The sequence below is a fragment of the Hippocampus zosterae genome, chromosome 9, assembly GCF_025434085.1.
Source record: "Hippocampus zosterae strain Florida chromosome 9, ASM2543408v3, whole genome shotgun sequence".
Taxonomy (NCBI): domain Eukaryota; kingdom Metazoa; phylum Chordata; class Actinopteri; order Syngnathiformes; family Syngnathidae; genus Hippocampus; species Hippocampus zosterae.
This window is the reverse complement of record NC_067459.1, coordinates 14,418,127-14,436,552: the sequence shown is the minus strand read 5'-3', so window position 1 is coordinate 14,436,552 and position 18,426 is coordinate 14,418,127. Positions and strand designations below refer to the sequence as shown.

Sequence of the window (18,426 nt, the reverse complement as noted above, 5' to 3'; positions counted from 1 at the left end):
ATATGAAAACTGAAACGACGCATTGGGGACCCTCGCCTCAAAATAAAAACAAAATTGCTACCTAAAATAGTTTGCAATGTCATACCATGTCAATGATATTTTCAAAGAAAATTTAGGGTCCACTGTTTGTCATCAGTGTGAGTTGGTGGCGTGGAGGGCGCAAAAGGGACAGGGCGCCGATCAAGCTCGGACCGCCACTGCTCTCAGGAACAGACCAATGTCTCAGCTCAAACGCGTTTCTTTTTTTTTGCATTCAACAAATCCGAGCACCGCCTCCCCGCCGTTCCTCCGCCCCGCGCGCAGGCAGCCTGTCCGCCAGGATGGGACCAGCAGCCGCCTGATATCCATGCATGCATTCATGACCGCTAGGCCACTTCCTGGATGGAAGAATGGGACAATTCCTCCAGCAGTTTTTCTTCGCACTGCGTGTCGCTCGCAATCACGGATAAACGCCGAGTGATCCGATCGTTACTTCCAATCGATATTATCGGACCACTTTTCCTCCCACCCTTTCGTGTGTAGTTAAGGACAGCCATTGATCGCCGCCTGACCCCTTTCCACTCTCCGGGAATGTGGCTCCGCGGAAGCCCGTCGTGGAGTCATAAAAGCCCCGCTTGGAAGTGTTTTCACACAGCCGTGGCGTGTTATTCCTCGATGCCCAAGGAGCCCCAACTTGGATCAACGCAGACTATTTTGTAACGGGGGAATACAAGACATTTTCTTTTTTGATGCGTGCGTGGCCGCGGCATCAACTTCATTTTTTGGTGGTGGTGGTGGGGGGGGAAGGCTTCACTCGCACGCGTGGGATTGTCACCCTTCCTCTTTGCGAATGACAAGCTAAAAGACTGAAAAAACACCCAGAAACTTTGTCACTCATTGCCTCCTGGTTGCTCTCCATGAGTAGTCTAACATGCAGAGGAGACGGGAACCGAATTGCTGGTGGATTTTATCCGTAATGCTTCTTCTAACATTGCCCGAACACGGCGACTGTCATCCTGGTAAGTAGCGGTGCTTACTTTGCGGCACACAAGCTAGCTTTCATGTTACCAAGCCCCGACTCTACATAGCTGCGTATTTGAATTACTCTCATTCTTGAATGTGTTTTTATGTGTATTTTTCTTGTAAACATATCGACTCTTGTAATGTCGACATAAAACGCGTTGAAAAAGGCGACGCTCAACACAACACGTCCTGAAGCTCGCTTGCTTATTAGTGTGCACGTTCATCATTATCCAGCCGCACTGTGGCGCAAAATATCCGTCACATTATCATCATAAAATCAACACTTTCCTTTTCAATTAAACTTTTTTAAAACGCTTTTTGTCATCTCGCAGCTTGTCAAATTGTTGGTACGGATGCGAAGCATACCACTGTATTCCAGTTGCCACTTTTATGCCATCTTTCGTGTCGTCTTTCGTTTTAATTGATGCCAAAGTTGGAATCAAATTGTCTTAAACGTGTTTGTGTATTTGTGTGTGCGTGTATATCTACTTGTTATGATGAGGGCGACACTTGCCCCCTTGGTATGCTAGACAGCGAGTATAGGACTGTGACTCATTTTACATCCACCGGACAATTTATTAGGTACACCTGGGAGCTGAATCCGTGTTACAAAAAGACAGCATGACAATTTCGTGTTGCAGTGTGACACAAAATTAACCATTGTTGGGTTCAGAGTTCTCTGACGGCATTGATTAAACAAATAGAGAAGTCTAGTTCTCTTGAAGGTGGCGCGATAGTTGACTGGTTAACACGTCCACTTCACAGTGCAGAGGTAAACCGTTTGATTCCAGCTTCGGCCTTCCTGTGTAGAGCTTGCATTTTGTCCCCCGTGCATGCGTGGGGTTTCTCCAGGTACTCCGGCCTCCTCCTATGTTCCAAAAACATGAATGTCAAGTAAATGGAACACTCTAAATTGTCCTTCGGTGTGAGTGTGAGCGTGAATGGTTATTCGTCCATGTGTGCCTCGCGAGTGGCTGGCAATCAGTTCAGGGTGTCCCTGCCTGAAGACAGCTGGGATCGGCTACAGCACGCCCACGACCCTCATGGGGCATTTGCGGTTTAGACAATTGATCGATGGGTAGTTTCCTTTATGCAACTAACAAGAAAATGTGTGAAAATGCCTCAGTATTATTTTATAGTATATTCAACTTACATTTAATTGTGCAACAATCAAATTCAAAGAAGTGCATGCACTGTGTTTGTAGTCTGCAGGATTGAAGAAATAGCTCTCTGACAGTGTCACTCAAAATGGATTGGAATTCTTTTGCAGATTTTTTTTTTAATCTAACGGTGAAGTGGTTCATTCAGATGATGTTCATGGAACCAGCGTAGGTTCAATTCCTTGGTGATGTTCCAAATCGGCACCTCTTTGACAGTGTTCAGTAGCCTTTTTGCCAATTTTTTTTTAATTTTTATTGACACATTTTATCCAGATCTTTTTGATAATGTGCACTCTCTAATGGTTTAGCTGTTCACTCATTTGACATCCATGCAGGCAACGCAGGCTGAATTTCCACTCAGGAACAGTGTGAAAGGTCTGTTTCGATATGTTCCCTGCATTAAGTCTTCACAATTCGGGTGTAGAATTGTGCGATATAATTAAATAAATTGCAGTACTATATAAAAAGCAAAGCGTACAATTTCTTCCCTCTATCGTTGATGATATTTCAACATTTTCCTGTAGTGTTATTTCCTCCATTCAGAGATATGCTTACTCCACCGCCACTAGCTATAGATGTGCGTCCAAAGTGTTGGGTGATCAATGTATCCAGCGATTCACATTAGTGTTTGGAGCAAGCTGTGTTCGCCGACGCACGAGCCGGTCGGTGCGTTTTTCTCAAGAAGCAGTCTTGTGTTTCTTTTCTATCCATTGGATTTTCATCTTGGCACACAGATTTTATGTTAGTCAATATGTATTATCTACAGACCTTGAATGGCCACACGACTACTTTCTTCTGTGTCCTTGAAGTCTTCGTTTTTTATCGACATATTTCTTTGACATAGTCCCTCTATTGTTTAGATTGAGTCACAACAATGGGTTGAACCAGGTGATTCATTGGAATAGGCAAGTACTAATGCACCAGGTATTGTATCGGGACGCTACCGTCCTTATTTAAAGGTATCGCATTCTTCTGGAGGCTGCTGATGGCAGCCACCGATACATGAGACAAAAAAAAAATCTGACATTGAGTAGTAATACATCGGCAGTCGTTGTTGCTAAACTGCAGCAGTTTGACATGCTGGCAAATCATCATCTGTGCCAGAAAGGTTTTTGTTCACAATTTTGTGCCCATAAGCTACATGAAATTTTAACTACAAGAGGTATTGGTACTCCGTATCAGTGAGTACGCAGCGAATACTTGTACGAGTATTGCTGTGGCAAAAAAAATGGGATGGCGCATGCCTAGATCTTCAACATTAGATGACAAAGGTGTTTAAAAGTCAACCTCAGACATTGAATTCATTCACGTTTATTTGTTCACTGCTACACATACTTGAATGTCATTTGAAGGACTTCATGTTATTTCCGCTTTATTGCATTCTGTGAAAACTGGCTGTACCACTATTTTGAGACATATTCTAATTGGCTTTTAGACATTTGTATTTTATTAGAATCTATTTTTATGAATTCATTATTTGTTTGATTGTGTTTTCTTTTATGAAGCATTTGACCACTCATGCACAACTTTTGTGTTATCATAATGGGCAGCCTTGCCTATCGTTTTCACCACAGTCAAAAATCTGCAAGTTTTAGAAAATGCTCTTTATTTTTTTTATTTTATTTTTTTTTGCTCTGATGTTCCTTACCAGTTTTTTTCATATGCTTGGATGACAACAACCATCAAATCAGCAATAATAATCGATAAGATAACCAACTGGGAGCAGTTGTCGGTCATAACTGACAAATTTGTTTTCCCATAGTCGAATCCGCATATTAAAATGAAAGTTAAAAGTAGCAGCGATGCATTCCAACAGCCAAACATTTTCCAGTTGGAACATAATTCAGAGAGTATAATTTGTTGGTGTTGTCACTGTGTGGCCTAAAGCGCGCTCATTTATTTTCCCCCAAACTTTACCATCTCTGATCACTGTTGTTGGTCCTCACCCCCACCCCCAAAAAAAACCCAACAGCAAAAAAAAAAAAAATGCATACTGTTCTTTGATTTTTATCCGCTACTGTTCAGACTGGATCCATTCATGTAGTTTTTTTTTGTTTTTGTTTTTAATTGGCTTTATTTTCTTGTCTGGAAGAAAATTGGTTATTCTCTCATTTATTTGATTTGTTTTTAGCCAGTGCAAGTCCAATACGAAGGAGATGGCGTTAAATCAGGTCATGTACATATGGGCTGCACTGTCAGAGAAAACAGTTGGTTAGGACTTGCCAAATAAATAAATACATGGATGAATAATGCAACCAGCACACTGACAAAGTGACTTCAGACCATGACCACCTCAAGGATGTTGCTATTATTAGAAAGCAGCTGTTACCGCCACAAAATCTTTATTCATAAGAAGTCCATTTCAATTGTTTTTTCTTTTACCTGATTTGTCATCATGATACGAAAAAATTAACTTTTACAAGTGATGGACATTAGGATATCTCTATACTGTATTGTTCACAAATACTATACTGTATTGGGGTCTTGTTCACGAGTGAGGGCAGGAGAAGAGCGAGAGATCGACAGGCGGATCGGTGCAGCGTCTGCTGTAATGCGGACGTTGTATCGGTCTGTCGTGGTGAAGAAGGAGCTGAGCCAAAGGGCGAAGCTCTCAATTTACTGGTCGATCTACGTTCCAACCCTCATCTATGGTCACGAGCTATGGGTCGTGACCGAAAGAACGAGATCCCGGATACAAGCGGACGAAATGAGTTTTCTCCGCAGGGTGTCCGGGCTCTCCCTTAGAGATAAGGTGAGAAGCTCGGTCATCCGGGAGGGGCTCCGAGTCGAGCCACTTCTCCTCCACATCTAGAGGAGCCAGATGAGGTGGCTTGGGCATCTGATTCGGATGCCTCCTGAACGCCTCCCTGGTGAGGTGTTCCGGGCATGTCCCACCGGGAGGAGACCACGAGGAAGACCCAGGACACGCTGGAGAGACTATGTCACCCAGCTGGCCTGGGAACGCCTCGGGATCCCCCGGGAAGAGCTGGAAGAAGTAGCTAGGGAGAGGGAAGTCTGGGCTTCCCTGCTAAAGCTGTTGCCCCCGCGACCCGGCCCCGGATAAGCGGTAGAAGATGGATGGATGGATGGATGGATATACTGTATTGCAAGTTTTATTTGTTATTCTGTTGTCGAGGATTTTCTGCTTGAGGTGACCGGTTCCCCAAAGTATATATCAGTTCTACAGCATTTTCTTTTCACCATTGACTGTTTTCTGCTACTTTGTCTGCCGCTGCTTTTCGCACCGTCAGTTTTGTTGAACACTTGCGACATTTGTCGCCTATTGATGGGGTGGAGGTTGGATGAGCGCGAATTGAACATCCAAACAGCAGTCGCAATGCAGGCATATCCGATTTATATCCACATACAAAAGAGACCTTAGTCGGATTTAAAAAATAAATAAATAGAAAAAAGGAATTATCCCGTTAACATTGACAGGAAAAAAAATCAGATAAATGTCACGTTGCGCAAAAATAAATAAAATAAATCGGTATATACGAAATGACCTGCAGTATGAACTAGGGCTCCCTGCCATTAATGTTTACTTTAATAATCGATTAATCTTTTGCCGACTTTGTATCGGTCTGTCGTGGTAAAGAAGGAGCTGAGCCAAAGGGCGAAGCTCTCAACTTACCGGTCGATCTACGTTCCAACCCTCATCTATTGTCACGAGCTATGAGTCGTGACCGAAAGAACAAGATCCCGGATACGAGCGGCCAAAAAGAGTTTTCTCCGCAGGGTGTCCGGGCTCTCCCTTAGAGATAAGGTGAGAAGCTCGGTCATCCGGGAGGGGTTCAGAGTTGAGCAGCTTCTCCTCGACATCGAGAGGAGCCAGATGAGGTGGCCCGGGCATCTGATTAGAATGCCTCCTGAACGCCTCCCTGGTGAGGTGTTCCGGGCACATCCCACAGGCAGGAGGCCACAGGGACGACCCAGGACATCCTGGAGAGACTGTCACCCAGCTGGCCTGGGAATGCTTCGGGATCCCCGGGAAGAGCGAGAGGAAGTGGTTGGGGAGAGGGAAGTCTGGGCCTCCCGGCTAAAGCAGCAGCTCACGACCCAACCCCGGATAAGCCGTAGAAAATGGATGGATGGATTAATCTTTTGATGATTTTGCCATTAAATTGATAAATCAAATAAAATGTTTTTTACATTTTCATCCCTTTATTTAAAAAATGAACATTATTTCAAATTAACAGGGCAAAAAAAAAAAGATTCCGTTCCTGGTTTGTTATGTAAAATGTCAAGAATCACTCATTGTCTGCTGTCAATTACGATTGACAAACTGAAGTTTTAAGGGTTTGGATAATTTTTAATATAAAAAAGTTATCTAAATATGTAATCGATTATCAATAATAATTAGTGATTACTTTGATCATCATAAATCACCTTAATTTATGAAGATATCCAAAAGAAGCTAAAAAACTCGAGTTCTTCCTTTAGATGCTTACTGAGCAGAAGTCACACATGATGTCCAATATATTTTTCCATTTGATATTGGTGGAATTTGCACTAGTCCAACTGTTCTTATGTTATTATGGTTTAGCAAACAAACATTTAAGAATGGCGACTTTCACGAAAGCTTTCTGGTGTACGACATCATTCAAAACAAAAAGGGTTATCGCATAAAAATAGGACGGTAAGCTCTGCGAGTGTGAAGATTGGGTGAGAATTTTTTTAAATGTCAAATTTGTTTTGTTTTTTTGAACTGCCTTACAATCCATCAGCTTGCCTGCAATGCCACTTAATCAAGAGCAGAGAGCTAAACGCGCATATTCTGTTTTCATCTCGCAACACAGTGAGGACCAAAGTGAATGATTGTACTTGTAGTGAACTGGAATAGCCTGAAATTAGTGCGACCCCCTCAATTTATTATTCAGCCGTATAATTAAAATCCTCAAATGTCATCCTTCACTGTTGATAACATTGGTAGAACATTAAATGCAGTTCTATCCCAGATTGATGTTGTTGCTACTCATATGTGGCACCAATTATCCTCCATATCAGTAGCAGTGGTGCAACAGAAAAACGCTTCTTTCTGTCTTAATCACAAACCTCACGGACCCCAACGCTCCCAAGTTCCCCGCTTCCATGCCCTTAGCCTGTCGTTTTATTGACTTGTCGCCTTACAAGCTGTGAACACAGCAGACTTATTTCATATTGCATACCTCAGTGGACCTCTGACACGCAGCAGAAAGGCTGACTCCCGGAAGAACGAAAAGGTCGGCGGTTGAAAAATCTAGTTCAACTGTACTCTGTTCACGTAATGGTGCTCAGCCAGCATGGTGAGTGTGGCTTTTCAATTCATTACCAGAATCATTTATTTATTTATTTTGTAGCTTTTTAAAAAGGGAATACCGTAAATGGAGAATACATTTCGCTACCCCTCTCTGTCTCTTCACACCTGGTCACCGAGGTAACGGTCTGTGCTTCGTTTTATCTGTCAGTCGATGCTCTTCTTTACTTAAGTTGGTAGCCACTTAAATTGCGCTACTCAACATTGAGATTTAATCAATGTTAATGGGCCCATTAATCCTATATCTTCTTACCTTGTCTGCAGGTAGCAGATGTTACATCAGTTTACTTTGCTCACTCGCTCCTACGCCCCAGTCCTCCTTGCTTTTTGACCAAATATATCTTCCAAATTACATCAGCAAAGTAAACTGGCAGCTATGGGCCCGCAGTAGGTTATGTCACATTTCAACATTTGTGACCATTTGTTCCTCGTTTTGGGAATCTTTCGAGTACCGCGGTTTGCTAGGAGAATACTATGCCAAACGTTCTTTCAACGATTGGCTGCATCACACAATAACTCCAAATCTAAGTATTGAATTTACGGGAGCGTCCCCAATCACTCTTCAACAAATTCAAGGTCACTTTATTGGATTACTGTAACCCTGTTTTCATTTGAATGTTTGTGCCCAGTGTCTAGAGTTGCTGAAATAAATATTTTAGACTTGTTACACAGGCTAGCTTAATACAAGTAGTGCAGATGACAACACTTTGTTTCTTGGTTGATGTCACTTCACATAGCATACACTCGTTTTTCCTGAAATAGGTGCTTTTACTGTTGTTGTTATGAACCCAAACATTTCTAAATCATACATTTCAAAAACAGAATTGCAATGTTGTGGTTGTCATATCGCCAGAATGTGGTACCAGCCTATGGAGTCCACCTTCAGAATGGGCAACACCGACGTACTACTTGACTGTAACCAACAGAATACTGTAGGAGAATAACATTAAGTTAGCGACACTAAGTCGGTGTTACTGTGTTCAATGTGACACCGTCGCTTTAAGACTTCAGGCTACTCAAAGACATTCTCCAAATAAGTTCTTATTTGTTACTCCGTCGTCGATCAAGTGAATGATGTCAAATTCCCATGCATTATATAAATTGAGGTACCTAAGTGCTATTCTTATTTATATCCTTTTTTGCCGAGACAGCATGTTGTTGTCACATTTGTGATTTTCATTAGTTGTAAGAAAAAAAATTCTGTAGATTTAAGCAGACTCGGACGTAATGTCATGTCTAAACTCCAAGTAGTGCTGAGTAGTCGACTTTACTAACAGTGACTTTAAGAGTGTGACGTCGACGAGTCACTAATCACATATTTTTGGCTTGAGAAGGATCACTTGCAACACCAAATGAGTTTGTTGAATGTAATCAGTTTTGCTGGTTTTGAATGTAAGTCAAGGGGGAGAAAAAAAATCCCCCAGAATATAAGTTTGCAAAATGTTTCAGCCCACAGTAAGTGAATGGAGGGAAGGGAATCATTCCACCACGAATGAAGAACGTGATGATTAGCAAATACGTCGTATTTCTACCATGCAGCGCCTGCTGTTGTGGTAGGTCAAAAACGAGGACATGTTCCCCCCCTTTTTTGACATGTTGCACAAATGTTACCTAGCTACCCCAGAGGCAAGCATGCCGGCAGAGAAATTTTTTTTTTCTGCGGGTGGGAATACAATCATGAGACGGTGGTAAAGCCTTCTCCCAGCCTACATTGCTGCTCTTGTATGTTCCGCATAAATTTTGCGTGTGCTTTCCATTTTTGATTATCTGTTCCTGCATTGTATCAATGTCATCAGCTACTACTCGACGTTGAGTTGACTTTCATCACATTAGTACGACTTAGTCCGAATTCGTGCAACCTCGAGTCAAAACAAGGATTTAGATGTGGAAATGTAGTCTAGGTTTCTTGTTCTGAATGAATACTTATGAAGCTGGCGTCTCGTGTTCGTGCTCTCTTCGGCTTGTAAAGAGAGCTAGCGGGATGAAACAATCATCATCATTGCATTGTATTTTGTACGGAGAAATGTACATCATTCAAAAGCTTAGTTGTGAATTGTCTGCCCAAAACGGTAATGTATCCTTGTCAGTTATCATCCGTGCTTATGAATGGAAAGGATGAACAATTAGTTCTCGACATCAAAATGTCCAGTCTTGAAGATATCTTCGTTTCTCTTGACAACAAAGTGAGTGGGCGAGTTGTGGTGGGGCGCACACATCCATGTTTTGAAAGACAGTTCTGGTGACTGCCGGAGACACTTTGTGACACATTTTCACAGTTTGAACAGGATATGTGGGAGAACAAAAAAGAATCTCAGTCAAATCATTCAGTGGACGTGTGAGGTTGTTATAACAATGCAAATTTATCTGCACGTATTTTGCCAAAAAGACTCATTGAATTTAATTATGTGGTACTTGTAGGGATTTTATTCCGCTTGGTGAGTTTGGAGGAAGTAAGCCACACCCCCATTTGAGGGTTTGTGTTTTCAGCACGTTATTCATGAAGTTCAGATTTGACGCCGATCGGACATTTCTGATGTTTGCAGCTGCATGGTGAAGAACTCCTTCTGGAATTTCTCTGGATAATTGGTCCACGATGTAAAATGTAGGACAGCACATCTTGCTGCCTCATGATAATAAAATCATGATGACATTAGGACCATATGCTGTAAGTCTATATTTTGTCTCCGCACTTTGTGTGGTGTCTCTCGACCAGCTGCCCTTACAATTCGCTAAATAGTCAGTTGGGAAAAACATTGCAACTTTGAGCACTTTTCACTTGCGCACATAACCATGTTTGCTTATTTTCTTGCAATGACCATTTAGCTGGTCCATTGGATGGAGGAAAAAAAAAACGTATGATGGCTGTCGGAACTCTCATTATAGAACCTATAATAATGCCATCCTGGGATGTTCATGTTGGAAGAAATTGGCAATGCCCGAAAGTATTATTTCAGGCTTTGTGCTCAGTCGTGCGCAACAGCTAGTATGCTTTGTGCTTGCTTTGCAAAAAGAAAAACTGCATACTAGATTTCCTCCAACGGTGACCTCTGCTCTAATAGACGTGTCTCAATTAATCTCCCGGTGTTTCATCCACTTGAAACAAATTAGCCCCTCTTCCCAATTAGACTCCTTCGATTTTCCTTCGTAAACATAGACACTAATGACTTAACTGCACTGTTGCTAACCAAAAAAGCAGCAACTACAAAACAGCAAAACACTGTAGCATCAGTCAAAAATTGGGACACAGTGCCTCCTGTTATAAATGGTGAGCCTGGAGTTTTCACTGGTTCTGTACAGGGCCAGTGCTTAATATATATATTTTTTAGAGCACCAGTCATGAAAATGACTGAAATGAAGAGACCATCCAACATCTCTATTGCGGACACTTTTATTTTCAACGAGCTCTTGTTGTTTCACCACTTTGAACCAGAATGAGCAATTCCAAAATGAATCTTATCTTTAATACCCAAATTAATCATATGGCATGCAAGCATCCCAGAAAAAAAACCCAAAACAGTTTAATAATATAATTAAATAACTGTAATCAAGAAAAAAAGAATGTGCTTTACTATGTGTTCAGTATTGTTGTAAAACAATAAATTTGAAAATTCATGGATCGCAATAAAAATATATTTTCGCATAAAAATATCATTTTGGATCAGGATTTCTTCATCGTTGTCCATAAACTGCGATTTTGGTAATTACCGAGGCTGTTAACTTTGGGCAGCTGCGACATAAACCTTTCATTGAGTGGTGGTCCAATAAACGTGTTAAGTACCGTGTATATCGTATTTAATATTATAGAAATGTCCTTGTCCTCTTCGCAGTTGGGTAAATGCAGCCACACTTACGCTAGGACATATGGCACTTCATACTGTCACCTTTAAATCGCTTCTGTGTTTCATCTTCATAGAGAGCAAACACACATTGAGCAGTTTCTGTTTTTCTGTGTGCGACTGTCAGAAAAATCTGGCTGCTGTTGATAATAGCAATCGATAAGCTCGGAGGCACACAAATACGGTTAGATCGGACAAATTGGAAGCATTGCTCGATTCCCATCCATACAGCACATCGGCTTAATGGATCAAAAGAAGAAAAAGGCATTACAGAAATGTGCCAGAGGCCACTAGATTTGATCAAAATCAAATTGGCTTGCATGGCAGTGCACTATTTCTGGCTTAATGTGACAAATGGCCGAAATGGCCAGTGGACATAAATGGGGAGTTTGCCATCTGTGGCAACGCGGCGCATCAGATGAGTTTAATTAAAAAAAATATAATGCAAATGTTGTGTCATTTGAGTAGCTGTACGTCACTGGTAAATTTTTGACGTTGTTTAGCTTGCCGAAAACCCGAGGCAATCTGTGTGGTGAATCTCACTCTCTGTTTTAGCAGAGAGACTGCTGGTCACAGAAGCTTTTTAATCAATTAGAAATGACTCACTGCCACTTCACTCAAAATCATTTCATCTGTCCAAGCCACAAAAGACACGCACATACACACACACACACACACACACACACACACACGAACTTTATTGGACAAGGCTGTTCTAAAACAAAGGGAAAACACTGCTTGGGAATCAAATGCACTTATTTCCTTTGCTTCTCGACAAACGTGATGAATGCCCAGGCTGTGAGGCAGTGTCACTAAAGGACATATACTGCTGCACTCAAGGACTTGGCCATATCAATAAATGTCCTGTGTCCTTCAGTCCCCACATCCTCTTTCCCCTTAAACAATCTTGCCGTGATGCGATACCGTGTCAGCTTTGCTTACAGCTGAGCTGTCAGTCAGCGGTGCCCCATGGAGAGTGGAAACAATGGAAACCTTCAGGCTCCTACTTCCTGCATTGTGTTGTTGTGCATCAACGGAGCATGTGTTTGCTTTGTGCTCATTGTTGTTTTCTTTCTTTCAGGCTACATTCACCATGGCCTCAGTAGACGTCCCCATCCATGAGGCTAATTTCCCCTGTCATGAACTATGGAATTATACGCACAGTCCCTAAATGTATATGACTAGGTCATGGGTGTCAAACTCATTTTTGGCATGTATTGTAGTTTCCTTTCCTTCAGAGGGTTGTTATTACTGCGAAATCATATAAATGTGTCATTGCTTCATCATGTTATAATGCTCAGTTAGCCCTGCAATTGGTTTTAATATTCATACTTTTAGCAACAAATTTAATTTTGTGTTAGTAGTCATAGAAGTAGTGTCAGACAAATACCCGACTAGTGTTTTGTATGTGTTGATGCCAACAATGTAAATGTTGCTTGGTGCAATTTTGTTACTTTGCCACTGAAGTGTTAATTTTCGTTCGAGGGCCACACATCTTGGTGTGGTGGGTGGGAAATGGCTCGCGGGCCTCGAGTTTCCTACCTGTGCAGCACATGCACACGAGTTGCTTAAGCGGCCCACGTGAAATGCCTCAAACTCAGTCATGAAATGATGCGGTGGGCCAGAGCTGACCCCCGGGCCTTGAGTTTGACACCTTTTGACAAGGCTTTCAGGTGATTTGGATAACGTGGATTTTAACCTTACATTAGTTTGTTTTGAACAGCTATCGAAAATGTGGAAAATGCACCTTGGCTCTCATTAAGCTGCGTGACTGAATAGAATTTACTGCTGGTTGCAAATGTTCTACACACTGTTTTGATGAAACAAAACAAAACAAAACAAAACAAAACAAAAACGTCACTTGAGCGTCAGGACAGACAGCTGTTGTATTTACAGAATACAAAATGAACTTGGAAATGATGCCTCGCAGTTGTTCATGCTCAGATCTTTTGACTTTCTCTGTCATTCTGCCAAGAAGCAACCACTAAAATACATAAACATTCGAAAATTGTTTCACATTGATACGGTACCGGCAAAAATACACAAGTGAAGTCCTCCGAACACCTGGCTATTCTCTTTGGGGAGAAGTCACTCCGCAGTAGTCACAGCTGGCTGTTTATCATCTTCAGCTCTGATTGGCAGGGATGGAAACCATAACGTACCCCGAGCACTGTGGTTGCGCTTAAAACGCATCCAATATGTTCATTTCATAAAACAGAAACACCGGGGGTACAGTTTGTGTAGACTCCAAACAGAAGGCAGTACATATGGGTAAAAAAAAAAAAAAAAGGAACTAAGGTATGTTAGCTGGATTGTTAGCTGTGGCACAGGTCCGCTGAGAGCAAAGATCATTGAGAGCTCAAGTTTCAAAATCAGTCTCTATACTTTTACGCACGCAGGAAATTAAATGTTATGATCACATTGCATGATTTTGTGAAACTCTTTTGTTTGACTTTAGAATTTTGGGATGAGATCTCATGCTATATCTACTGAACATAAATCCCTTGTTTCTGGAGTAACTCCAGTAGAGGCTACAATTCACGACAACAGCATTGACAAAATGAGAATGTATTTTATCTACAGTGAAACTCCTCTAGAACGAAACCTACATGGGCGAAAATAGCCCCTAATGTGAAAAAATCTTCATGCATTAACACAATTTCCATTCTACTGCCCCCCCATACGTATTGTTTCTATTCATTATTTCATTCAGCACTAAATGCCTTATCGGTAAATGTATTAACTGTGAAAGTATGTTGTATTGTTTTTACTCATTATTCTAGAGGCAAACATAGCAGAGGTTCTTTCTTCTCCTTCACAAGGTTTGTTTCTCCCACATATAAGAAAGCGATAAGCATCAATAGGAAGGGGGTCATTTTTTAATTTCTTTTTTAAACTGTGCTTTGACAAAGCAATCAAAGAACTTTAAGTGACGTGGAGCACCGTACAGCAGTGGAGTGGTGTGATTGCTTGATGTAAAATGGTGCGGCTCCAGAAGAAATCTGGTGCGAGTTAATTTCAGAGGATTTCAAGAGTAGAAGGAAATGTGCTTACTTGGATGCTTTTAGGAGGGAGTTTAAAGACTGCCCCTATCGATCCTGTTGACATGTTTCCCCTTGGGGAATGCAAATGTTTCACTTCCTTTACTCGCATCCAAATCCTCTTGGTCGGAGAACCTTAATTATCTAGGGATTTGAATACCACGGCCTTTTCCTCTGGCAATTTAATTTTCCAGAAACAAATAGTTTCACACTTGCTGAACAATGACCACCCTTCTATTTGTAAGCTGCTGTGACAAGAGACGGTGTGACCCACCTCAACTGTTGAATTTGCTAATTGCCAAGAAAAATCCTGGTTCACTACTCCACTCCTTCCCTTTTTATCCTTTTTTTTTAAAAACAAATGTCATCACAATACCTGCAAGTTTGCTCATCTGTCAAACACTATTGCACACTGAAGCTGTGACAGCTGCTGCATGTTATTGTCACAGCCAATTTAAACCCCAACCCAAGTGTTTACCAGAGCGAGGAGACCTATCCCCAGGTAACTGCTAATCACTCAGGGATTCAACACATCATCTGTCCCACGCTTAATAGTCGGCATGGAACAGGCGGTGTAAGGCAGCGGCACTGCCTGAACAGCCACACGGCTCTCAAGACAACTCAATGTTATGGACGATTGGTCCAATTAAAAGGTTTTGCTTGAGTTGATGACACAGGTGACATTATAGTGCCATTCCTGACAAAATGAGACTATCATTTAGCATAGCCGCTACTTTGAGATGAAGTGTAGATTGGTGTAATTGTGCTTTGAATAGCAAAAGTCACAAGAGCCACAAACATTATGGCAGTAGTCTGAGCATTCCGTCATTTGTTATTCTTTATGTCTAAAGATTAAACTACAAAAAGGAGCCGGTCTCGCTGAAGCTTGTGTCAAGTGTGAAAACAGGGTTGTTGTTTTTTTTCTGTGATCAGTTAATTGCTTTGTCAATGGAAGTATAGAAGTTTTCAATCAAAACACCCGTGCTTTTATTATTTAGCAGCTACGGCCACACAGTCAAACCTCGTGTACACATTTGACTTAACTTACAAATCAACCCACCTCACCTCAAAGTTCAGAGATAGCATCACTCCATACCTGTTGACTTTTCATTGCTGGCAGCTCTTTTGCCTGCGTGTCACTGTTATGATAATATCGCATTTTTGGTTCGTAAGCATTTTTTTGCGTATAGTTGATGAATGCCGTCTACAGTGTGTGTTGACCAAAGTAGAATTGTAGATCAACAGATTACAGCAAATGGAAATGACAGTAAATTCCTTGCTGATGCTGCTAATACTAAAACAAATACTGTACATACATTCCGAGGAAATGGAAAAAGACAGAAAGCAATAAACAGGATACAACGAGTTTTGGCCTAAATCTCTGTGGCTCATATTTGATAGGGTAGATGAGGTATTATAAATGTCTGGTCATATGAAATTATTTTTTCCCCCTTTATATCCTCTATCCAAGGTGAACATTTCCAACCACAAATAAATGTAAAGCCTGCTTGTGGAGGCTTAAGTCAAAATGACATGAATATAAAACGTGAATAATTCCCCAGCATTGTGCAGAAAATGACTCTACTCTAGGGATCTTTTTTTGTGTGGGTTTTTTTTGGGGGGGGGGGGTTTGATGTGAGCTTCCGCATTTGCACACACACACACACACACACACACACACAAAAATGTTTGGTGGAGTTGAGTGGAAGGGCTGGTAGGCTAGCAAATAACAACCACTGTGGCTAACTTTTGTTTAGGCTGCGGAACCTTTTTGAAAAACAGTCCACGGCATCTCTGAAAGGTCACATCTGCCTCTGCCTTTTGAGCCTTTATTATAGGAGTAGAACTTGATATTGGGACTGCTTTCATTGATTATAAAAGTATTAGACAGTTTGCAATTTTAAATTTAGTACAAAGAAGTTTTTGTTCACACCCGCTATTGGCGCCTTCTGGTTCTGGTTTGTTGTGCTGTTGCGTGACTTAATAATTATCAGCACTCCTCAATTAAAGCTTACGCATGTCGGAGTTTTAGGTGTGTCAAACTCATTTGTACAGTGGGACAAAATCTAAAGCAAACATTTACTGAAAAGACTAAAACTCAGTATTTGTCAGTATGAATAGAATCGGACAGGATGCAATGATATCAATCCAAAATCATTTAAAAAAATTAATTCAACATTATACACATTCAGAATATGAATATGCTGCATAAAAACAGAAAATGTTATTAAAATGGTGCTTTTCAGAAAAAGATCAAGTCGTAATTAATCAGCGCTTGATTGCAAATGTACATAACTGATGTGAATCATATGCGCCGTTTTCATTCAAAAGAACAATTATGTGCAACCAAAGATGCACAGTGTTTTAAGCTGCTTGTAGACTGAGCTACAGATGTCTGCGATTAGCTACTCATTAAGTCAGGCAAGTAATTGGGATTTATAGTTTGTATGTGATTGGCGCTTTGTATCATGCCATTAAACTAAAACGTGGCGGGTTAGGAAATTGGAGGAGGAGGCGTTCCCAGCATGCTTTGCTGTGTTTACATTTATGTGTAGTTGTTATTGTGCCTCTTAAGGGGGAAGTTATGCCACAAATGTTCTTTCTTTTTATGTTTTATGTAGCCCGACTAGTCTAGAAACGGCATTCTGCTTATTATTGTACTTGTGGGATATGAGTTAAGCCGTTGAATCTACCCTCTTTTGTCCATCTCAGTGGGCGGCCATTTTGCCAGTTGCTATCAACTGAAAATGGCATCACAGTTGCATGGCTCAGCTTCAGAAAACAGATGACCTGTGATTTGTGGTTACCTGCGCCCTGAGCTACTGTGATGCCACTTTCAATTGGCAGCAAGTGACAAAATGGCCAACCCCTGAGATGGACAAAAACGGGTGGATTTCGCTGCTTAATTCATATTCCACAAACACAGTGTTAATCAGAATGCCTTGTTTAGACTAGTGGAGACGCGCAGAACATATTACTGTCAAGAAAATTTCTGGGTTGCCTCCCTCATTGTTATTTTGTACAGACATGGTATAATACTTTAAGTGGTGGGTTTGTCGTTGTATGTAGCAGTGTTTGACAACATTCACTGAGCCAAAGCATCCATGTCATACTCCCAAATAAATATAAAAACACCAAACAAACAAAAAATGTCTTAAAAATATGAAGACTGAATTTTGAAATAATGACCTCTTCTCGATTCACCTCCAATGTACTTTCCGATATTGAGTGTGAAACCTCAGGCCTGTTTAATTGTACACAAAGCTGATATACTCGCCGGAAGCCATGACCTTTTCCGTTGTCGGAATGGCAACAGGTGGAAGTACAGGTTTGGTACATTCTCCCAATGATTGGAAAATCAATTCATTGTTCTGCCTGTCACCATATGCAGCTGGCATCGGGCCTGTCATGATAACACATTTATCAACAAATTGAATTATTTCCTGCAGCAGCCCTGATGATCTCTCATGGTGACTAGTGTGCCAAGGCACACTTGTTTGTCCAGTTAAAATATTGCTATGTTTGATGTTTGTGGTGTATTCGATATCCCGACCTACAATCCTCGGGCAATTAATGCGATTCTGGTCTTGAGCAGCTTAAATGAAACATGTTTGTGCTGTGTCAGTGACAGATAAAAAGTAAGTGTCACAGTGAACAGGAGAGATGGTCTTTATTCACTCAAGCTTGCCGCACGGGGTGTTTCCACGCTATTTAACAAACAGCTCTGCGGGTTGGATCTAATTGCATAACGTTGGCTGGCAGTTAAAATGTTGAATCTTAAAAAGATGAAAAAAAAATGTGTGTGCATGTGTGTGTGTTGTTATATTTATTATATTATCATATGATAGTATATTATATTTATATATTATATATATATAAGGTCAAAATGGGACACACCTCCAAAGGTAGTGGAGAATGACCGAGTGAAGATCCTGTGGGACTTCCAGATACAGACTGACAAGATACAGTGCACTCCGCTTAATAGAACACCATTGGGCCGAAGCGCTTCTGTTCTACTAAGCGGAGTTTCTATTAACCGGAGACACTTTATTAGGTACACCTTCAGACACGTCGACGACCAAGTTATGCAC

The 18,426-nt window shown here is 41.2% G+C and overlaps 1 protein-coding gene across 1 annotated transcript in view; it reads left to right on the top strand.

The window, feature by feature from the left end:
- The first annotated feature begins 648 nt into the window (after positions 1–648).
- Positions 649–18,426, top strand: part of LOC127607268 (receptor-type tyrosine-protein phosphatase gamma-like) — a 103,667-nt gene continuing 85,889 nt past the window's right edge. The window contains exon 1 of the mRNA XM_052075411.1: positions 649–998. Within this exon, the coding sequence (XP_051931371.1) occupies positions 911–998 (88 nt within the window). The 5' untranslated portion in view covers positions 649–910. The remainder of the gene's footprint in view (positions 999–18,426) is intronic.